At 34.7% G+C, this 20,837-nt stretch overlaps 1 protein-coding gene across 3 annotated transcripts; it reads left to right on the plus strand.

The window, feature by feature from the left end:
- The first annotated feature begins 2,254 nt into the window (after positions 1–2,254).
- Positions 2,255–19,831, plus strand: LOC132738025 (zinc finger CCHC domain-containing protein 7-like). 3 transcript variants are annotated; one of them, XM_060725442.1, is made up of 8 exons: positions 2,255–3,052; positions 4,454–4,599; positions 5,081–5,254; positions 6,915–6,950; positions 9,580–9,672; positions 17,623–17,713; positions 18,648–19,184; positions 19,392–19,831. In XM_060725442.1, the coding sequence occupies exons 1-8, from the start codon at positions 2,263–2,265 to the stop codon at positions 19,787–19,789; spliced, it is 2,265 nt and encodes a 754-aa protein (XP_060581425.1). In that variant the 5' UTR covers positions 2,255–2,262; the 3' UTR covers positions 19,790–19,831. The 3 variants fall into 3 exon arrangements, with proteins under 3 accessions (XP_060581425.1, XP_060581426.1, XP_060581427.1); XM_060725443.1 differs by having other exon boundaries at positions 18,648–19,097; XM_060725444.1 differs by having other exon boundaries at positions 18,648–19,070.
- Positions 19,832–20,837: the final 1,006 nt, after the last annotated feature.

The raw sequence follows: 20,837 nt of genomic DNA on the forward strand, positions 1-20,837 counted from the left end.
CGTCATGTGTCTGGCTACTGCTACACTTAGTGTACATGGCTTTTACAACTAATATATCAGTCAAACAAATTTAAACAACACACATAAACTGCACATAGATGTTTTCCATATTAATATTTTGCATTTTCAACTGATAGTCAAACAAATATCTCAATATACTTTCCCATTTAATATATTGTTTACATGTGATGACAGCTAGTTAGCAGGCGAACACTGTGCTAGATTACTTCCGGTCCAGAAAATTCCCTTGTTAACAGTTTACCATCAAAACTGATATGTTTACCATTATAGCAACCATAAATAGATAGAAAATAAATTATATAAGGTTATTGAAAAAATCTCAGTTTCTTGACAAAATCAAATTAATAAATACAAAGTCTTTAGAAAAGGTCCCTTCTTTGTGTTCATTTAAAAGGGGAATAAATTGGCGGAGTTTTAGACAGGGAAACATGAGTTATCATTCGTGGCTAGGGAATATGGCCGACTGAAATCATGCAAGCAAGTTTGTAAGTGCCAACTAAACATTGTATAATAGTATACTAAATAAAACGAAATGACCCTTACCGGTTTAGACCCCGAGGTTTATTCTAGGATATAGCCCATCCCTCAGCTGTGGTTGTCCTACATTCATGAACAGATACATGTACAGAATAGATATCAGATAGAGTTTTTTCCTTTAGTCTGTTTATGACTTATCCCAGGGCCCTTGATCTACCAAATCTGTGGTCAATATTCACAGTTGCAGTACCCAACCAAAATAGTATGTTTTTTTCTCTCCTAACCGAGGTAAAATTTCCAAAAACATATAAAATTGATCGAAAAATTATAAAGTTATGCTGTTTTTGTATTTTCTGATCGCAAGATCAGTAAATACATAGCTAACATCCATGGTCTAACATAAAATTTCCTTACAGACCTAACAACGCAAAGTAGTTCTCACTCAGAACTGCTTAAAAACCAGCAATTTAAAAGAAAGAATAATTTTTAATGTAGGCATTTAACGAATTACAGTGCATTAAACGTTTAGAGTAGTCAATAGAAATATGAGGTTACAATCACAAATTTCGCTGATGAATATCTTTTTTACCCAATGAAAAATGTTCGGCTATTTCCGTAAAGCTTAATCAATGAAAATGCTATTTTTAGCTATGTCGATAACCGAATACTCCAGAGCGTAGTACACAAATAAATCTGACTGTCGAGTAGTGAAATATATACATGTCGTACTGTTTTGTCGAGAAGATTTTCGCTAAATTATTTTCATCAGTGTTAAACAACAGGTTTATCGTGAACAAAATACCTCGAAATTAGTAAGGATTACAAACACAAAATGGAAATTCTCAAATTAGAATTACAATGTATTTGTTTTTATTCAAGCTACATATGTAATACTTCACCGTGGTGCAGAGGTAGCGCGCTCGTTTAGGGTGTGAGAGGCCAAAGGTTCAAATCCTAGTCGAGGCAACTTTTTTTTGTGTGTCTTTTTTAAGGAAGTAGCCACGATATGCAAGGATAAAGTGTGGCTGTCATTTTTTGATGCAACTCTAGTCATGCAAAATTCCTTATGTATCAATCTCAAACTGTTATAGACGCAGTCGTTGCGTAAGATTAATTATAGTATATAAAAATAAACTTATACAGGAAAATACATACAGATAGTCAGTATGATTTAGATTGCAAAGATCAGAAAATACCACAGAGGTTGCAGCCCTTTGATTGACAATTAAAATTGTTCTGTTTCACAGCGTTTTTGTCAGCAGAATATTGTATGTCTGCACCTTTTTCCGTTTCACATGGATATTTTGTATGGATGCACCGGGAAGACTTTCTTCCTGGAAATGTTTCACAATAGCAATTCATATCTAAAAAAACATTGATTTTTGTATATTGGTAGTTTATTGATTTTTGTCTAAAAAGGAAATGAAAAAAATTCCCCCATCCACTGAAATTCCCCCAGCTGAGGGTAGCAACCTACTTCCCCTTAATTGGATAAAGGGCCCTGCTTCCATAGTTAAAATCCAGAAGTTGTCACCAAGAACAGGGTTTTTTTACAACCCAGTACATAAGTCTGTAAAATTCCATTCAAAGTGCTATAGGCTATTTGTCAACTTTTATTATTTAATTTACATTTCTTTCCGGCTGAAGAAGATTACATGCAATGGGAAATAAAGTGTATCAAAACTTTTTTGTGTATAATATTACATGTATGTCACAGTATGATTTCATTTGAATTTATGATAGTTTTTTTTTGTAGATAATAACATGGATGAGGTATATGGTGAGGTTTCTGGGGAAAACAGTTCTGATGATTATGAGCAAGAACAGCTTGAAATAGCTTTATATTCCAAAATACATTTTGAGCAAAATAGTGAAAATCCTTCCTTGAATAAAGAACATGACATTTTTTACTGTGAAGATGATACGGTTGAAAAGGACTTTATTTTTACTGTTCAAGGCAATGAAAAGAAAGGATTTGTTGCCAGTGAATGTAATGCAGATATTATTTTAAACGAAGCTCTTGAAGAAAAGTATAGCCATGTAAACTTTAAAAATGATGTTGCTAAAAGAAAGAATAATAAAGCAGTTAATGGCAATTCAAAAGATGGTAATTCCAATGGTAGCTCCTTTTCAAAACAAAGTCATAAACAATCTCTTAGCAATTCTACCTCAAGTAACAAGGGGACAAAAAAGTCAGCAAAAACTTTGCCACAAAACAAATCTGGAAGAGATAGAAAAACACTTACAGCGGAAAAGTTAATTCTTGAAACCAATTCTGACGTTGATGAGGAAAAAGACATGATTGTAGTCAGTGAGGATGAGGATAAAGAGGATGTTGTTGAGACGATATATTTATCTGACAGTCAAAGTAGTGATATGGTTTTATCAGGCAGTGAAGCAGACAGTTTAGATATTGTTTTAGGTGAACCTGAAGAGAGACTGGATGATATACAAACAAACGTCAGGTCAAGTCCAAGGTCAAACATGAGGTATACATATAGAAAGCTATCACATGAAGATGCTATTCCTGATAAAGAAGAGAAAAATAATGATGGTAGGGTATAGTCTCGAGTTTATGTTACATTTTAATTACATGTTTTAGAGTTTGTAAACTTAGAAAAACATTGAATGCTAGCTAAGGTTATTACTTAACTATGTCACCATTAAAGACCAAGGCCAGTATGTAACTTACATCTGTGCAGTCTGACTAGGTTGCTACATGTATATTCTGTATATGCTCAATTTTATTATTTTGATACTGCAATTCCTTAGAATAACAATGGACTGTAATAAAAGAAATAAAAATAAAAGATAAAAAAAGAATAACAATGGACTGTTCTTAATCCAAAGCAGGGCAAGTCCATTATGCAAATTTAGCAGTGCAAGATTTAAAACTTCATATTTACCATGTACCAGACATTTAAAAATATCTTCATTTAATGTGTAAAATTTAAGTACCCAAAAAGGATAATGCTATTTAAACTGTTATGTGTATGATTGGGATGTAAGCAGATAGTTATTGTGTCGCCTCTACGGAGTAGTGGCGACATATAGGGATCACTTCTCCGTCGTCTGTCTGTCCGTCTGTCCGTCACAAAACTTGTCCGGACTACTCCTCATAAACTACTGGTGCAATTTCATCCAAACTTTACAGGAATGATCAGTACCAAGTCTAGTTGTGCATATTGTCAGCATTTTCCGGTTCAATGATTTTTGGCAGAGTTATGGCCCTTTAATAATTTTTAATTTTAAAGTTTGTCCGGACTACTTCTCTTATACCACTAAAGCAATTTCAATGAAACTTTACAGGATTGATCTGTAGCTCAAGTCCTTGCGCATATTGCAAGGGTTTTCCGGTTGAATGATTTTTGGCTGAGTTATGGCCCTTTGATAAAAAAGGTGTATTTTTCTGTGTGTTGCCAGATACACAAAAGCTTGTCCGGACTACTCCTCATAAACTACTGGTGCAATTTCATCTAAACTTGACAGGAATGATCAGTACCAAGGGTAGTTGTGCATATAATCAGCATTTTCCGGTTCAATGATTTTTGTCAGAGTTATGGCCCTTTAATAATTTTTATTTTTAAAGTTTGTCCGGACTACTTCTCTTATACCACTAAAGCAATTTCAATGAAACTTTACAGGATTGATCTGTAGCTCAAGTCCTTGCGCATATTGCACGGGTTTTCCGGTTGAATGATTTTTGGCCAAGTTATGGCCCTTTGATAAAAAGGTGTTTTTTCTGTGTGTTGCCAGATACGCCAAAGCTTGTCCGGACTACTCCTCATAAACTACTGCTGCAATTTTATCCAAACTTTACAGGAATGATCAGTACCAAGTCTAGTTGTGCACTGTCCGTCTGTCTGTCCGTCTGTCACAAACTTTGTCCCAACATGAAATTGGCCATCATGATGCGACACATGTGATTACTGATCGCTCTTGTATCTATTTTTAGATGAGAGTCACTGGGCAATATGTAGAGAAGATAGCTATAGAGATCTTATATCGGCTACAAAGGGACGTGGAAGATATTACAAACCTATAAAATGCCACAATTGTGATAAAGAGGGACATCTTTCCAAGAACTGCCCACAGCCAAAGGTACAAGACATGTTTTAGAATTCAGTAATTCCTTTGTCATATTAATTAATTGTTACCTGCAGAAACAAAAATTGTTTAGACTTTGCCTCCAGTACTATTGGCAGACTAACTTCAAGCTTTCATTTTGGTGTCTTCAAAATTGATAATAAATCAAACTGGGACATGTTCATTATTCAGCTGGGAAAGGGTTAAAAAGACAATACCTTTATGCTGGAATTTGAAATTAAGACTATAATTATTGTATGTATTTTTTTCTAGATTTTATTCTGCCTTATATAATGAATCTAAGATTTTTCACTTCACAAAGAGAAAACACAAATAATGTTTGTAAATGAATAATGAATATGATTGACCACATTTGAATATTTCTGATAATAAATGTTGCAAAGTTTCATACTTTATTAAAAAGAGTGTTTGAATATTTTTGTAACATACAATAGTTTTATTTCTGAATACTATATTTTTCTCCAATGACTTACAGAAAGTGACAGTTTGTATAATGTGTTCGGAACCGGGACATATGAGCAGGACCTGCCCTCAGTCCATGTGCTTTAATTGCCAGGAGCCAGGACATGATTCTAAGCAATGCACTTACCCTCGAAGAAGCTTTCAATATACATGCTTTAGATGTAATATGAGAGGTCATGATCAGTCTGTAAGTAAAAGTTTATCAACATTTTATAATGTATTTTATTGTGCCCCAACTTTAGGGGGGCATTTAAATTTACCTTTGTATTCTTCCATCTGTTAGATATCGTTTTGTGTCGCACATACTCAAAAAGTATTTGACCTAGAGTCATGAAACTTTACAGAAATGTTACTCAGCACATGTACTAATGCACCTTGGGGTTTGCTTGTGGATTTATTCAGTATTTGTAAAGTTCTTGCCCTTTTCTTAGTAAAAGATTTTTAGTTTTTAACTTGTCGCACATGTAGCCCAAAAAATATTTGACCTAGTCATAAGATTGACAAAAACAGTGAAGTATGGGGGCATCTGTGCCCTATGGACACATTTCAAGTTATAAATTCAGTCTGCCAATGGGTGTTGAATCCTCTCATGCAACTAGTGCAGACCAAGAACAGCAAGCATGTCTGTGGCGTCTCACCATGGTCTGCACTGTTCTCTATTAAGTCAGTTTTTATTTTGAAAATTTCCCTAAAAATGTTTGAATTGTTTTGTCCAGATTGAAAGATGGACAGCTTTTCAAGTCTATTTCAGATATTTAGCATGGTAATGATAAATTTTGCAGTTCCAGAGCAATTTGTTAAAATTGCTTGGTATTATATATATTGAGTTTACAGGAAAAGTGTACTGCTTTTATTAAAAATGGGTTTTAGTATGACTTCATTTGGAACAATATATGTACATGTATATAAATTCACTACTAATGCAGAATTACTTAGTTTGAGCTATAGGAGATTTTTATGCCCCATTAGTGTAATCTGCCCCAAAGGCAGCATATATAAAATGTTTGGATGACTTAACTTTAATTTTGCTTATGAAATAATTGTATTGGTTATGAGCTTAACATCAAACTTGTATACTGTATATGAAAAAAAAACCAATGGAGCTGCATCATCTTCAACATTTGAGCCGCATCACGATAAAACTAACATAATGGGTTTGCGACCAGCATAGATCCAGACCAGCCTGCGCATCCCGGCAGTCTGATCAGGATCCATGATGTTCGCTTACAGACCCTATAACATGTAGAGAAACTGAAAGCGAACAGCATGGATCCTGATCAGCCTGCGCTATTCCCGATGCGCAGGCTGGTCTGGATCCATGCTGGTCGCAAACGCACTATGTTGGTTTTGTCATGACGCGGCTCATTATTTTCTTTAAAGATTAACAGTTATTCTACTGGGGGATATTCTTGAGTTGCTATAATCTGCTTGTTCCTAGAGAAATGTCAGGAAAAATTTTTTACATGGAATTTAATGTCATAAAAGGAAGGAATACCTCGGGTATCCTTCGTTTATAATTTCAGGGAAAGAATCACCTAGCTTCAGTAAGCTAGCTGGGTAGCTTCTCCATATGAAAGAATTCTAGGTTCTAGGTGGGCCTGGCTTTGAATCCAAATCAAAGAGGAGCAAATGGTTCTAAGACAATAACCTTAACCACTAGGCCACTAGACCTCTACCCTGTCCAAAAGATGTTACCTATTAAAAATTACATATTGCTTTGAGGCAATTTTGACACAGTAGATTTAAATAAGATTTATCAAATATTGCTTTACAGTGTTTATGCAAGTTATTATTGCCATTTATGCCAATTTTATGGACTAAATGATATGTGCTAATTTCTGTTGCAGAGATGTCCTGATAGTTGGAGACAGTTTCATGTCACGGTTAGTATTCTACATATACATTGTATTATCATTTGAGCCGTGCCATGACAAAAAGAACATAATGGGTTTACGACCAGCATGGATCCAGACCAGCCTGCACATCTGCGCAGTCTTATCAGGATCCATGCTGTTCGCTTACCAACCCTATTACAAGTAGAGAAACTGATAGCGAACAGCATGGATCCTGATCAGACTGCGCTGGTCTGGATCCATGCTGGTCGCAAATGCACTATGTTGGTTTTGTTGTGACGCGGCTCAAAATTTTGTCTGTTATTTTGTTTCCCCTTTGACATAGTGAACAATCCAGCATACATGTATACTATTAATGTTTATATGCTGATCCCATGCATGCTGTCATTTTCAATGGACAAAGAACCAATAATAAATTAATGAAAATAACCAGAGACATTCTATGTTCCATTCTTTCGAAAATTGAACATATTATGGAAAAAGCATGATTTTACTGTTTATAAATTGAATAAAAATGTTTCATAAGATATAGATTTATACCCTTGAATATTACTGTGTTGTGAAGTTAAGTTTAAACCTCTTTTTTTGTGTAACGATGAATTCACAGTATATAAACGATTTGAACCCCAACCGGATCTTGTGAGAAGATTTTAGTGTCAGCCATATTCTGCCACTTCACTTGTTTACGATATTGGTATTTATATTGATACTGATGGACGTTAGGTTAGTAAATCTATATTTATATTATAAGAGAGAAACTTTATTAAACGTCTAAGTTATGCAAAACATAAACGTTAGCACGAAGGCTATAAAATAACCGAAACTCACAAACAGCTTTCAGGTGATTAACACTGAACACGAACAAAAATCCGTCTTATTCCAATGTTGATTTAGTTAAACATTGAATTGTGATATCGAACTACTAAAGTAATCAATAACAAACGATAATTTAGTCATATGCATAACATATTGCTGTACCTTGAACATAAATTTAAGAGTTTTACCAGGAAGGTCATTTCCGTAAACTGAACGTTATTTGCTGGTGATTATGAACCCTACTTGTGAGTTTACGAATTTTATCTGTACCCTGACTTGTGAGTTTTTTTAAAAGATTTGTTGGAAAAAACGTTTTCGTTTATTGCGATTTTGTATCAATTATTGCAAGAAAATATAAATGATTGTAATCGAATTTTAGTATATAAGGTGGGATCTAAGGTATTTACCGAGAATTGGTTTTACTGATACTATTGTTAATCATTTGTGTAAATATATAATGTTATGTATATTTTTATTTCGGATCTCCATGAAAGAATACAACTGCATATACTGTTGAGTAAAGACTACGAATTTCAATGCCATCATTAGCCACATAATTATTCGCCATCCAGACTGCAACTTGAAAATAAGAATAAATATTAAATAATGATCAGAATAAAATTTCCTACTTAAAAAATTTCAGCGTCACAACCAATAACGTAAACGAAAAAAAAGAAGTTTATAACACCAATAGCTGAAACACTGACAATTAAAATTTCAAAATTTCCCGAATATTCTCCGTTTAAAAAGATGCCAAAATTGTCGACGTCTTTGAAAGATATACAAGAATAAAAGTCGTACATGTCAGAAAAAGAAAGTCAATGAATTTCTGAGAATATAAAACAGTGTATGAAATCAACGGTAGGTGTTAAGCTTTCAACATGTTGAAATAAGTAATCTGCAAAAAAATCGTGTAATGATATTTCGGGGTTTATTGATACGTGACGTTATGTAACGGTCACGTCAAAACTAACAACAATGCCGTTGAACTAAATATAAAAAAATTATAGTACATATGTAATATTTTAGCTTTATATCTTTCCAAAGAAAAATGAATGGTAAGTGAAGATGAGGTTTGAAAGTTAATTATTCCTATCAAGAAATAATTGACTTTCTGATTCGTATAAACAGCCACTTCATGCCAGTATTTTCGTAGACAGTGAAAACATGACGAAGCTCCCCCAGTCATATGCAGTTTTAGTTACTTACATAGAACTAAAACATGTACTCTTCTCTTGTGACACAATATACTTCATATTCTGCACATTAAAATTTGGAACATACGACAAAAACACAATAAAAATCATCAAAAGTGACTCGCAAGTAATGGTTCAGTGAAAACACAAGTAGGGTACAGATCATTAAAATTGTTTTAGCAAGACGGGTACAGTTATCAGAAATGTCGCCTCTATTATTTACTATGTTTTATCAATATTCAAAGATATTTTCACAAGTGTCTGTCCGGTAACATGAGGTTAAGACAATAAAGTTAAGATTCAGATATGAGTTATAGTGAAATAAAACAATTTTAGGCATACATTTGCATGTGTAATCGGCGTGTGTTGGCATAAAAAAAACATGAGGCGAAGAGCTCAGCGTTTTATGCGCATATATTTTACGAAGAAGGTTATGGATGTATATTTAAGCAAAGATAAATTATTTCTTTATATGATTCAAATGTTAACATACCGTAACATATTAAATTCAAGCCGATTTTTGATAGTTTTATGTGTCATCTCGCCTGAGTGTACGTTTAGATGCTGAGATCTTCTCACAAGATCTGGTTGGGGTTCAAATCGTTTATATACTGTGGAATTGATGCAATTGTTTGTGTTTTTTTTAGGTAAATCCAGATAAAATTCAACAGCCGGCAGTACAAACTTTAAGGAAAACACCATCTTGTTTTAACTGTGGAGAAGAGGGACATTTAGGACATGTATGTTTTTACTTTTTATGCCCCCACAATGTGGGAGCATATAGCGTTGCACTTGTCCGTCCGTCCATCCGTCAGTCCGTCCGTCCGTCAGTCAGTCCGTACGTCCCAAAATCTTGTGAACGCAACTCCTCTTAAACCGGATGGCAGATTTTGCTTAAACTTACAGGGATGAACAACCTTAATGTGTAGATGGTAGTAAAGGAAGGAATTTTTGCTGCGACCAAATTTAACAGAATTATGGCCCTTTGTTGATTTTTTCACTAGGTGCTATGTAGAAATTTTGTGAACGCAACTCCTCTTAAACCGGATGGCAGATTTTGCTTAAACTTACAGGGATGAACAACCTTAATGTGTAGATGGCAGTAAAGGAAGGAAATTTTGCTGCGACCAAATTTAACAGAATTATGGCCCTTTGTTGATTTTTTCACTATATACTATGTAGAAATTTTGTGAACGCATCTCCTCTTAAACCGGATGGCAGATTTTGCTTAAACTTACAGGGATGAACAACCTTCATGTGTAGATGGTAGTAAAGGAAGGAATTTTTGCAGCAACCAAATTTAACAGAATTATAGCCCTTTGTTGATTTTTACACTATATACTATGTAGAAATTTTGTGAACGCAACTCCTCTTAAACCGGATGGCAGATTTTGCTTAAACTTACAGGGATGAACAACTTTCAGGTTTAGATGGTAGTAAAGGAAGGAATTTTTGCTGCGACCAAATTTTACAGAATTATGGCCCTTTGTTGATTTTTTCACTAGATACTATGTAGAAATTTTGTGAATGCAACTCCTCTTAAACCGGATGGCAGATTTTGCTTAAACTTCTAGGGATGAACAATCTTAATGTGTAGATGGTAGTAAAGAAAGGAATTTTTGCTGCGACCAAATTTAACAGAATTATGGCCCTTTGTTGATTTTTAGTTTTCAACTTGTGGCACATGTAGTCCAAAAAATATTTGACCTAGAGTCATAAGATTGACAGAACAGTGGCGTGTGGGGGCATCCGTGTCCTATGGACACATTTCTAGTTCTATCTTTATTAATTGCCTCTTGATCATAAGCAGCATCATACTTTAGAACCCCAATTGAAAGAACTCTACTCCTTATTAACATAGAATAAAACACTAGTATTTCTACTCTGTCTTTTCTTTAACTGTAAACTTTTAATAATTGTGCCATTTCAGCCTGACTATTGGAAGAATAGGGAGAGCTAGTGTACTCACCTGGCATTGGCGTCACACTTTGGTTAAGTTTTTACATATAAGTTGGTTTCTCCTTAACAACTAAAGGGAATGGGTTGTATATTCACACACTTACATTGTATTTGGAAGCACACTAGGAGGTCACTTTCTAAGGCCTGTAACTGTAACATGTTTTTAGCTCACCTGAGCATGCTCAGGGTGAGCTTTTAGGATCGATGATTGTCCGTCGTTCGTTCACATTTTGTTGTTAACACTCTAGCGGTCGCATTTTTGCCTCAATCATCATCAAACTTGGTCAGGATGCTTATCTAGTTGATAGCTCGGATGAGTTCGAACATGGGTCATCTCTGATGAGAAACTAGGTCACAAGAGCTAAAAATAGAAAAACCTTGTTAACACTCTAGAGGTCACATTTTTGCCTCAATCATCATCAAACTTGAATAGGATGTTTGTCTAGGTGATAGCTCGGATGAGTTCGAACATGGGTCATCTCGGATGAAAAAGTAGGTCACCGGAGCTAAAAATAGAAAAACCTTGTTAACACTCTAGCGGTCACATTTTTGCATCAATCATCATCAAACTTGGTCAGGATGCTTGTCTAGGTGATAGCTCAGATGAGTTCCAACATGGGTCATCTCGGATGAAAAACTAGGTCACCAGGGCTAAAAATAGAAAAACCTTGTTAACACTCCAGCGGTCACATTTTTGCCTCAATGATCATCAAACTTGGTCAGGATGCTTATCTAGTTGATAGCTCGGATGAGTTCGAACATGGGTCATCTCGGATGAGAAACTAGGTCACAAGAGCTAAAAATAGAAAAACCTTGTTAACACTCTAGAGGTCACAATTTTGCCTCAATCATCACCAAACTTGGTCAGGATGTTTGTCTAGGTGATAGCTTGGATGAGTTCCAACATGGGTCATCTCAGATGAAAAAGTAGGTCACCGGAGCTAAAAATAGAAAAACCTAGTTAACACTCCAGCGGTCACATTTTTGCATCAATCATCATCAAACTTGGTCAAGATGCTTGTCTAGGTGATAGCTTGGATGAGTTCAAACATGGGTCATCTCGGATGAAAAACTAGGTCACCGGAGCTAAAAATAGAAAAACCTTGTTAACACTCCAGCGGTCACATTTTTGCCTCAATGATCATCAAACTTGGTCAGGATGCTTATCTAGTTGATAGCTCAAATGAGTTCGAACATTGGTCATCTCGGATCAAAAAGTAGGTCACCGGAGCTAAAAATAGAAAAATCTTGTTAACACTCTAGCGGTCACATTTTTGCATCAATCATCATCAAACTTGGTCAGGATGCTTGTCTAGGTAATAGCTTGAATGAGTTTGAACATGGGTCATCCTGGATGAAAAACTAGGTCACCGGAGCTAAAAATAGAAAAACCTTGTTAACACTCCAGCGGTCACATCTTTGCCTCAATCATCATCAGACTTGGTCAGGATGCTTGTCTAGGTGAAAGCTCGGATGAGTTTGAACATGGGTCATCTCGGATGAAAAAGTAGGTCACAAGAGCTAAAAATAGAAAAACCTTGTTAACACTCTAGCGGTCACATTTTTGACACAAGTGTCATCAAACTTGATCAGGATGCTTGTCTAGGTACTTGCTCGGATGAGTTTGAATATGGGTCATCTCGGATGAAAAACTAGGTCACAGGAGCTAAAAATAGAGAAACTTTGTTAACACTCTAGTGGTCACAATTTTGACTCAATTGTCATCAAACTTGGTCAGGAAACTTGTCTAGGTCATTGCTGGGATTAAATCGAACATGGAACATCTTGGATGAAAAACTAGGTCACAGGAGCTAAAAATAGAAAAATCTTGTTAACACTCTAGTGGCTACTGTTGTGATCCAAATATTCTGTTAATTGGTCTGAAAGTTTGTTTTGATGATTTCTAAGTCAAGTTCGAACATGGGTCATCTTGGATGAAAAACTAGGTCACACCGCCCAAAAAATGGAAAAACCTTGTTAACATTCTAATGGTCACATTGTCGACTCAGTTATCATCAAACTTGGTCAGGATGCTTGTCTATGTTATTGCTCGGATGAGTTCGAAATCGCATGTGAAACTAGGTCACCGGAGCTAAAAATAGAAAAATCTTGTTAACACTCTAGTTGCTACTGTTTTGATCCAAGTATCCTGGAAATTGGTCTGAAAGTTTGTTTTGATGATTTCTAGGTCAAGTTTGAATAGGTGTCACCTGGGTAAAAAACTAGGTCACACTGCTCAAATATGGATAATCATTTTTGACTCACCAGTCATGAGACTTGGTCAGAATGCTTGTCTAGGTAATTGTTTGGATGAGTTTGATGGGTCAGGTGAGCAATCTAGGGCCATCATGGCCCTCTTGTTTTACAGAATTATGGCCCTTTTTAAACTTAGAAAATTCTACATTATCCAGGCTCTTGTTTTACTATCATCAAGCAACTGAGCATAGTCAAGCAAACTGTCCTACTGACAGCTTTAGTTTCTATAACTGGAAACATTAAACAAGTGTTCCAATAAGTGTTCCTGTTTATCGTTCAAGGTATATTATTTGATACATACCTGGTATACCTTAGGAATTATTCCTGCTTTTTAACTTGAAATTTTTTTGCAAAGATTTTTTCTTCATGCTTATATGGTACACTTCTTATTATTATGCCCCCCTTCGAAGAAGAGGGGGTATATTGTTTTGCTAATGTCGGTCTGTCTGTCTGTCGGTCTGTCCGTCAGTAGACCACATGGTTTCCGCTGATTATCTTGAAAAGTATTTTTCACAAAGTCTTCATATTTCACATAGTGATTGGTCATAACTAGTAGATGACCCCTATTGATTTTGGGGTCACTAGGTCAAAGGTCAAGGTCACAGGGACCTTAAATATCAAAATGGTTTCCGCTGATTATCTTGAAAAGTATGTATCAAAAAGTCTTCATATTTCACACAGTGATTGGTCATAACTAGTAGATGACCCCTATTGATTTTGGGGTCACTAGGTCAAAGGTCAAGGTCACAGGGGCCTTAAATGTCAAAATAGTTTCCGCTGATTATCTTGAAAAGTATGTATCACAAAGTCTTCATATTTCACATAGTGATTGGTCATCACTAGTAGATGACCCCTATTGATTTTGGGGACACTAGGTCAAAGGTCAAGGTCACAGGGGCCTTAAATGTCAAAATGGTTTCCGCTGATTATCTTGAAAAGTATGTATCACAAAGTCTTAATATTTCACATAGTGATTGGTCATCACTAGTAGATGACCCCCTATTGATTTTGGGGTCACTAGGTCAAAGGTCAAGGTCACAGGGGCCTTAAATGTCAAAAATGGTTTCCGCTGATTATCTTGAAAAGTATGTATCTCAAAGTCTTTATATTTTACATAGTGATTGATCATCACTAGTAGATGACCCCTATTGATTTTGGGGTCACTAGGTCAAAGGTCAAGATCACAGGGACCTTAAAATGTCAAAATGGTTTCCACTGATTATCTTGAAAAGTACTTATCACAAAGTCTCCATATTTCACACATTGATTGGTCATCACTAGTAGATGTCCCCTATTGATTTTGGGGTCACTAGGTTAAAGGTCAATGTCACAGGGACCTTAAAATGTCAAAATGGTTTCCGCTGATTATCTTGAAAAGTATGTATCACAAAGTCTTCATATTTCACATAGTGATTGGTCATCACTAGTAGATGACCCCTATTGATTTTGGGGACACTAGGTCAAAGGTCAAGGTCACAGGGGCCTTAAATGTCAAAATGGTTTCCGCTGATTATCTTGAAAAGTATGTATCACAAAGTCTTAATATTTCACATAGTGATTGGTCATCACTAGTAGATGACCCCTATTGATTTTGGGGTCACTAGGTCAAAGGTCAAGGTCACAGGGGCCTTAAATGTCAAAATGGTTTCCGCTGATTATCTTGAAAAGTATGTATCTCAAAGTCTTTATATTTCACATAGTGATTGATCATCACTAGTAGATGACCCCTATTGATTTTGGGGTCACTAGGTCAAAGGTCAAGATCACAGGGACCTTAAAATGTCAAAATGGTTTCCACTGATTATCTTGAAAAGTATTTATCACAAAGTCTCCATATTTCACACATTGATTGGTCATCACTAGTAGATGTCCCCTATTGATTTTGGGGTCACTAGGTCAAAGGTCAATGTCACAGGGACCTTAAAATGTCAAAATGGTTTCCGCTGATTATCTTGAAAAGTATGTATCACAAAGTCTTGATATTTCGCATAGTGATTGGTCATCACTAGTAGATGACCCCTTTTGATTTTGGGGTCACTAGGTCAAAGGTCAAGGTCATAGGGGCCTTGAATGTCAAAATGGTTTCCGCTGATTATCTTGAAAAGTATTCATCACAAAGTCTTCATATTTCACATAGTGATTTGCCATAACTAGTAGATGACCCTTTTGATTTTGGGGTCACTAGGTCAAAGGTCAAGGTCACAGGGGCCTTAAATGTCAAAAGGGTTTCCGCTGATTATCTTGAAAAGTATTCATCACAAAGTCTTCATATTTCACTTAGTTATTGGTCATAAGTAGTAGATGACTCCTATTGATTTAGGGGTCATTAGGTCAAAGGTCAATGTCACATGGGCCTTAAATGTCAAAATGGTTTCTGTTGATTTTTCCATAATTGAACACTTCCATGTACCCATTTTTGGCAAGTTTCTGTAATAAAATTACCAATTATGTGAGTCAATGGCTAGAAAGGGGGGTATAGACCCTTTCATTTAAGCGATAACAGTCAGTGAAGAGTTACTTCCCTTACCGGATGTGACATAAATGGGGGATAAAACTATGCATGCCGCATAGAAAGTTAGCTTATTGAAAAGTTAAATGCGAAAAAACTGAACGTTCAATTATGATTATAACATGAAAAAATTTACGAATGCATACATAAATTCAATATCAAGAAAATAGAAAAAATACCACGTAAATCCGTGTCGCTACGGAGTGAAACAGCGAAATTTCACAGTGAATATATTTATTAGATCTAGATTTTCTCAAATGCCATGATAAAAAGCTAGTAACTAAATCAAATTTTAATATTTTATAAACACCCATACACACTGAAATTGCTTATTATAAATTTAAATGGCCATTTTCTAGTTTTCTGCGTTATTTTCTGTCATTTAGAAAATTCCGGCGTATTTGTTACAAAACCTGAAAAAAAAGATTGCCAATGTATTTTAATGATTGTTTTTCAAGCTTTAATAGGACAATAACAGAATGTTTTATGTCAATACTTACTGATTCTTTTTCATTATGCTGTATAAAAAATATTTCAAAGAACCAGTGAAGGATATAATTTTACAAATATTCCGGAAAGAACGAAAACCATGTGGCATTGACTTTTATAATTTAGATTCGCAACAGACGATAATAAGATAATTTTTATATTAAAAATCTATTCTTTAAAAACCTTTTCCCAGTTATTTATTTTTATAGATAAATAGATGTGTATATATAAGCGCCACTGGGCCGTAACATATTAATTAACAGGGCACATATGTTGTATATACAAGCGGCACTTGGCTGTTATATCATAAATCACCAGGGTGCCTTATAACATTACATCAGATTACGTCACTTTTGTTAGTTGCCAAAATATTTATGGTCCGAATTTTGTTATGGATCATCCTAGGGACTTGACTGGTCATGCCTTACCTACCAACTGGCAAGTCAAAAATACGTTAAATTATAATTCAGTTATTTTTTTTAATAACGAATTTCTGTGAACGTGTTTCACAACTTGTTTTTTGTTGTTTTGTTTTTGTGATTTTTTTTAAATATTTGATAAGCAGAGTATGAATTAAAAAGTATCAAGTTGAAAATATTACTTTACCAGCTTAAATATATTGGTGTGATGTACGATTTTTTGAGAGTGCATTTTTTTGCCGACACAAATAGTATACAGTCGTGTACATTCAGAGAATTTTTACTTTTTATGCCTTTACATTTTTTTTTTGAAATTACATGAATTTATATTGTTTGCTTTTCTTAGTCTTAGTCTTAAATCAATTTTTTTTCATGATTTTAATAGACCAAAATCTTGCAATTAATTATTACGCAGCCGTTTTTCGAAACTACAGAATCCTTACATTTTTGAAACTCAAAATATCTTTTGGGTATAGTATATTAGCAGAGACATAGATACATTATCTATATCTTTGGTATTAGCAAGTTAGTACGATTTAACTGCCTGGTAAAATTTTCATTATTAAGAATCAAACGAAAATGGTAATCATGATCAGTTTCCCAGGAATATGGTCTACTATTAAAACAAATCGTTAACCATATTATATAGTAAACATATTTATACATTTCACCATCCTTTTTATGTAATATCTTATACTATTACACAAAATTTTGGCAATTTCAATCTGCCAATCTTAAAAGAAAAAGGATTAAGATCTTTATATCCCTCTATTACTGCACTTAATCGTATCGGCATTGTCCACCGTATCCCCCAATGACGTCATCCAAGGGCGACAACTTAAATACGGTCTTAAATGAAAGGGTCTATATGTGTCCTTCGACATTCTTGTTTCTTAAGGGGTTGCCAGTCAATGTGAACATTAATCTTTGTCTGCACTGGTCACATAGTGACATAGGTAGAATGATTTGCCTCTAGAAGACTAATTAGGGTTAAACTTGAATGTTACCATATTACTTTATAATAGGAATCTTATAATAAATTCAGCTGTATATTGTAGGAATGTGAAGAAGACAGGATGAATAAGTTCCTGACTATCTACACACCTTTTATCTGCAGATATCAGACCATGAAGGAATTCAGTTACAAGAGTAGGTTACATTGCTTTATACTATAATAGAAAACCATAGCCTTAAATGGAATGAATCTACTGAATACATTCATAGAAGCTAGAATACATGTTGCCATAAAGCTCAACCATATATCTTCTTTATTTGTATTATTTACTTTTCTATATACTTTCAATTTAATTGATATCTACACATATATCAAGTAGAAAATGAATTTTATTTTGTCTATTAAAAGAATAGAGAAATTTAGATAGAAGATTGAGTTTAAATGTTCTTATCAAAAACTGACTATTTACCAACATGTTGACATTTGGTTGGAATGTATCTTGCAAAGACCTTCACCCTTGGATAGGGTTTTGAGTTTACTTGAATCAAGTTTGAGATCACTTCAATCAAAGAGATCTAGTTCTACTTTATGTCATTGGACTTTTATTTACTAACTGACATCTTGGTTATTAAGGTATACATTTGAGTTACTACATTGAAACTGGGAATCATTTCCATGCAGCTCGTTTAAAAACCAAAACAAGGGCACGGCATGACAGAGTTACGAACTTCTGCACTGAAATTAAACCTGCTGATAAAAGTTCATAAACTGTCATGAACTTTGTCATTATCATGCCCTGCCCTTGTTTTGGTTTTTAAACAAGCTCCACTCTGGTGCAAAAGCGTAAAAACCAAAAATTCTTATGTAGATCAACTGGACGCTTAAAACTACAAACACCACTACCACATTTTAACACTTAAATGTTTGGTATTTGTGCACGATAAGAATTAATATTCTAGGGACAGCAATGATCTGAAATTCTATACACAAGTTTTTGGTACAGACCTATACAAATGGTACACAAATCTTGAAAAAATACTTCCAGATGTTGAAAAATCTCAGTAGGGTCCCTTTAATTTAATTGAATAACTATGTAATAATTGAAGAATTTTTTTTAAATTTGAATAGTGAGACTAACAGATGAAGCTGAGGAAAGACCACTAAAAAAATCAAGAAGTGATAGTTGGTTGGTCAACAGAAAAGTCCATTTAAAGCCAAATAACCACCATATATTTGGTAACAGTGATGAAGAAAGGAAAGATAACATGGATGACGGTCCTAGCAACAGAGATGACTTTATTAGAGGCAAAGACAAGAAAAAACCATCCAAGTTTGCACATATTGTCAAAAAGAAGCCTGGACTTAATACAGGGAGAAATAACTTTGATAAGATGCAGTTTACATTGTTGAATGTAAGGAAGGGAGACGGTAATGAAAGGACTGGGGTGACAACGAGGAATAGCGAGAATCCAAAGTCAAATAAGAAGAAGAAAAAGAACAAGGGTGGCAAGGGAAAAATGGAAGATAAAATAAAGAAAACACAGGATAAAGGTAAAGCCATAACAGGATTAGAAAAAAGTAAGGACACTTGTGATAATGAGATGTTCAAAAGTGGTAAGAGTTCTGGGAAAAGCGATAAAATGAAAACGGTGTCTTGTGAGAAAGGTATGGCAAAGAGTTTTTCAAATAACAGAAACTTGTCTCAGATAAAACGGAATTTAAGAAGCGTTAATGATTTTGAAACAGATGGAAAACAGTTGAAGAATGATCAGTGTTTTATAGAAGTTACATTGGACTCTTCAAACAATTATTCTCATTCCAAAAATGAGGTAAATCGAAACAGATTGAATAACTCACCCTTTTCTATTCCAGATGCCGAGACTGATTTAAGCACAAAGGGCGAAACCAAACATAGAAATTCTGGTACCTTAGGGAAGAAAAGGAAACCTAGTTTTCAGATAGGGACAGAGTTTATAGATTTGACTATTGACAAGGATAAAGATGGGAGAACATGTAAAGAAAAGAAGTGGGAGGAAACAGAAAAAAGGTTTTCCAGTGTAAGGAATGATAGACTAAGATCAGATGATTTATTCTCCATGCAGAAGATAGCTAAATTACAATCAAGCGGTCAGTTTGATGTGCCAAATGAAGAAGAAGTTGATGTAGATCACCAGGTACATAACAATGAGTGGTGGAAGAATCAGAAGAATAGAAAAAGGAGACAGAATAGAAAAAGAAATAAGCAACGTAATCATTTATTGCACAATTGATTGTTTGTTATGGTTAAGAAAAGAATAAAAGTTTAAAATCAGTTTTTATTTGTTTCTTGAAATTATTTTGTAAAGATGATATGAATAGCTATGTTTTATTATGCCAGGCTCCTATCTTCTTACAACACATTTTCAACATTCTTAGTAACTTAGGCTATTTACCTGCATATATAATAATACGGAATGTCATTTATTTTTATGTGTACCATTGGTTGCAAGATTGATTCTCAATAGTAATTTGTATAGATGAAATGCGTAAATCTATTTGCTGGCTATACCTACCGACTTAGTTAAAGTGATATGTGTAGAGATATTGCTATGGAAAAAAGTTTAATTTCTGATACTGTATGTATCAAAGAACCAATCTGATTAAAATCCAACACCTAATTAATGCTATGCATTAGGATCTGACAGGCACCAAAAATTCGCCTTCTCATCCCCATAAAAACAGCCAATCATCTCAGTGTAGCGATTGGATAACAAGTTAGCCAATTTACATTAAACTGTAAACGCCGGAAAGATTCATTGAGGTTACTCTATCTGGATTAATAATTTAAGGTTAGAGTGATTTCCCTTTGTTTTCTTCAGGGGAGGTTACTATATCTTACTTAATTATGAAAGAGTAAAGTGATTTCCCTTTCTTTCCTTCAGGGGAAGTTACTCTATTTGACTTAATTAGTAAAGTGATTTCCCTTTCTTTCCTTCAGGGGAGGTTACTCTATCTGGCTTAATAATGAAAGGTTATAGTGATTTCCCTTTGTTTTCTTCAGGGCATGTTACTCTGACTTAATAATGAAAGGTTGCAGTTATTTACCTTTGTTTTCTTTAAGGGAGGTTACTCTATATGGCTTAATAATGAAAGTTTAGATTGATTTCCCTTTGTTTTCTTCAGGTGAGGTTACTCTATCTGGCTTAATTATTTAAGGTGATTTCCCTTTGTTTTCTTCAGGGGAGGTTACTTTATCTGACTTAGTTATGAAAGGTTAGAGTGATTTGCCTTTGTTTTCTTCAGGGGAGGTTGCTCTATCTGGCTTATTAATGAAAGATA

This window comes from Ruditapes philippinarum, unplaced genomic scaffold (assembly GCF_026571515.1).
Source record: "Ruditapes philippinarum isolate M1 unplaced genomic scaffold, ASM2657151v2 ctg2994_1_1_1_1, whole genome shotgun sequence".
In the NCBI taxonomy this organism is placed as follows: Eukaryota; Metazoa; Mollusca; class Bivalvia; order Venerida; family Veneridae; genus Ruditapes; species Ruditapes philippinarum.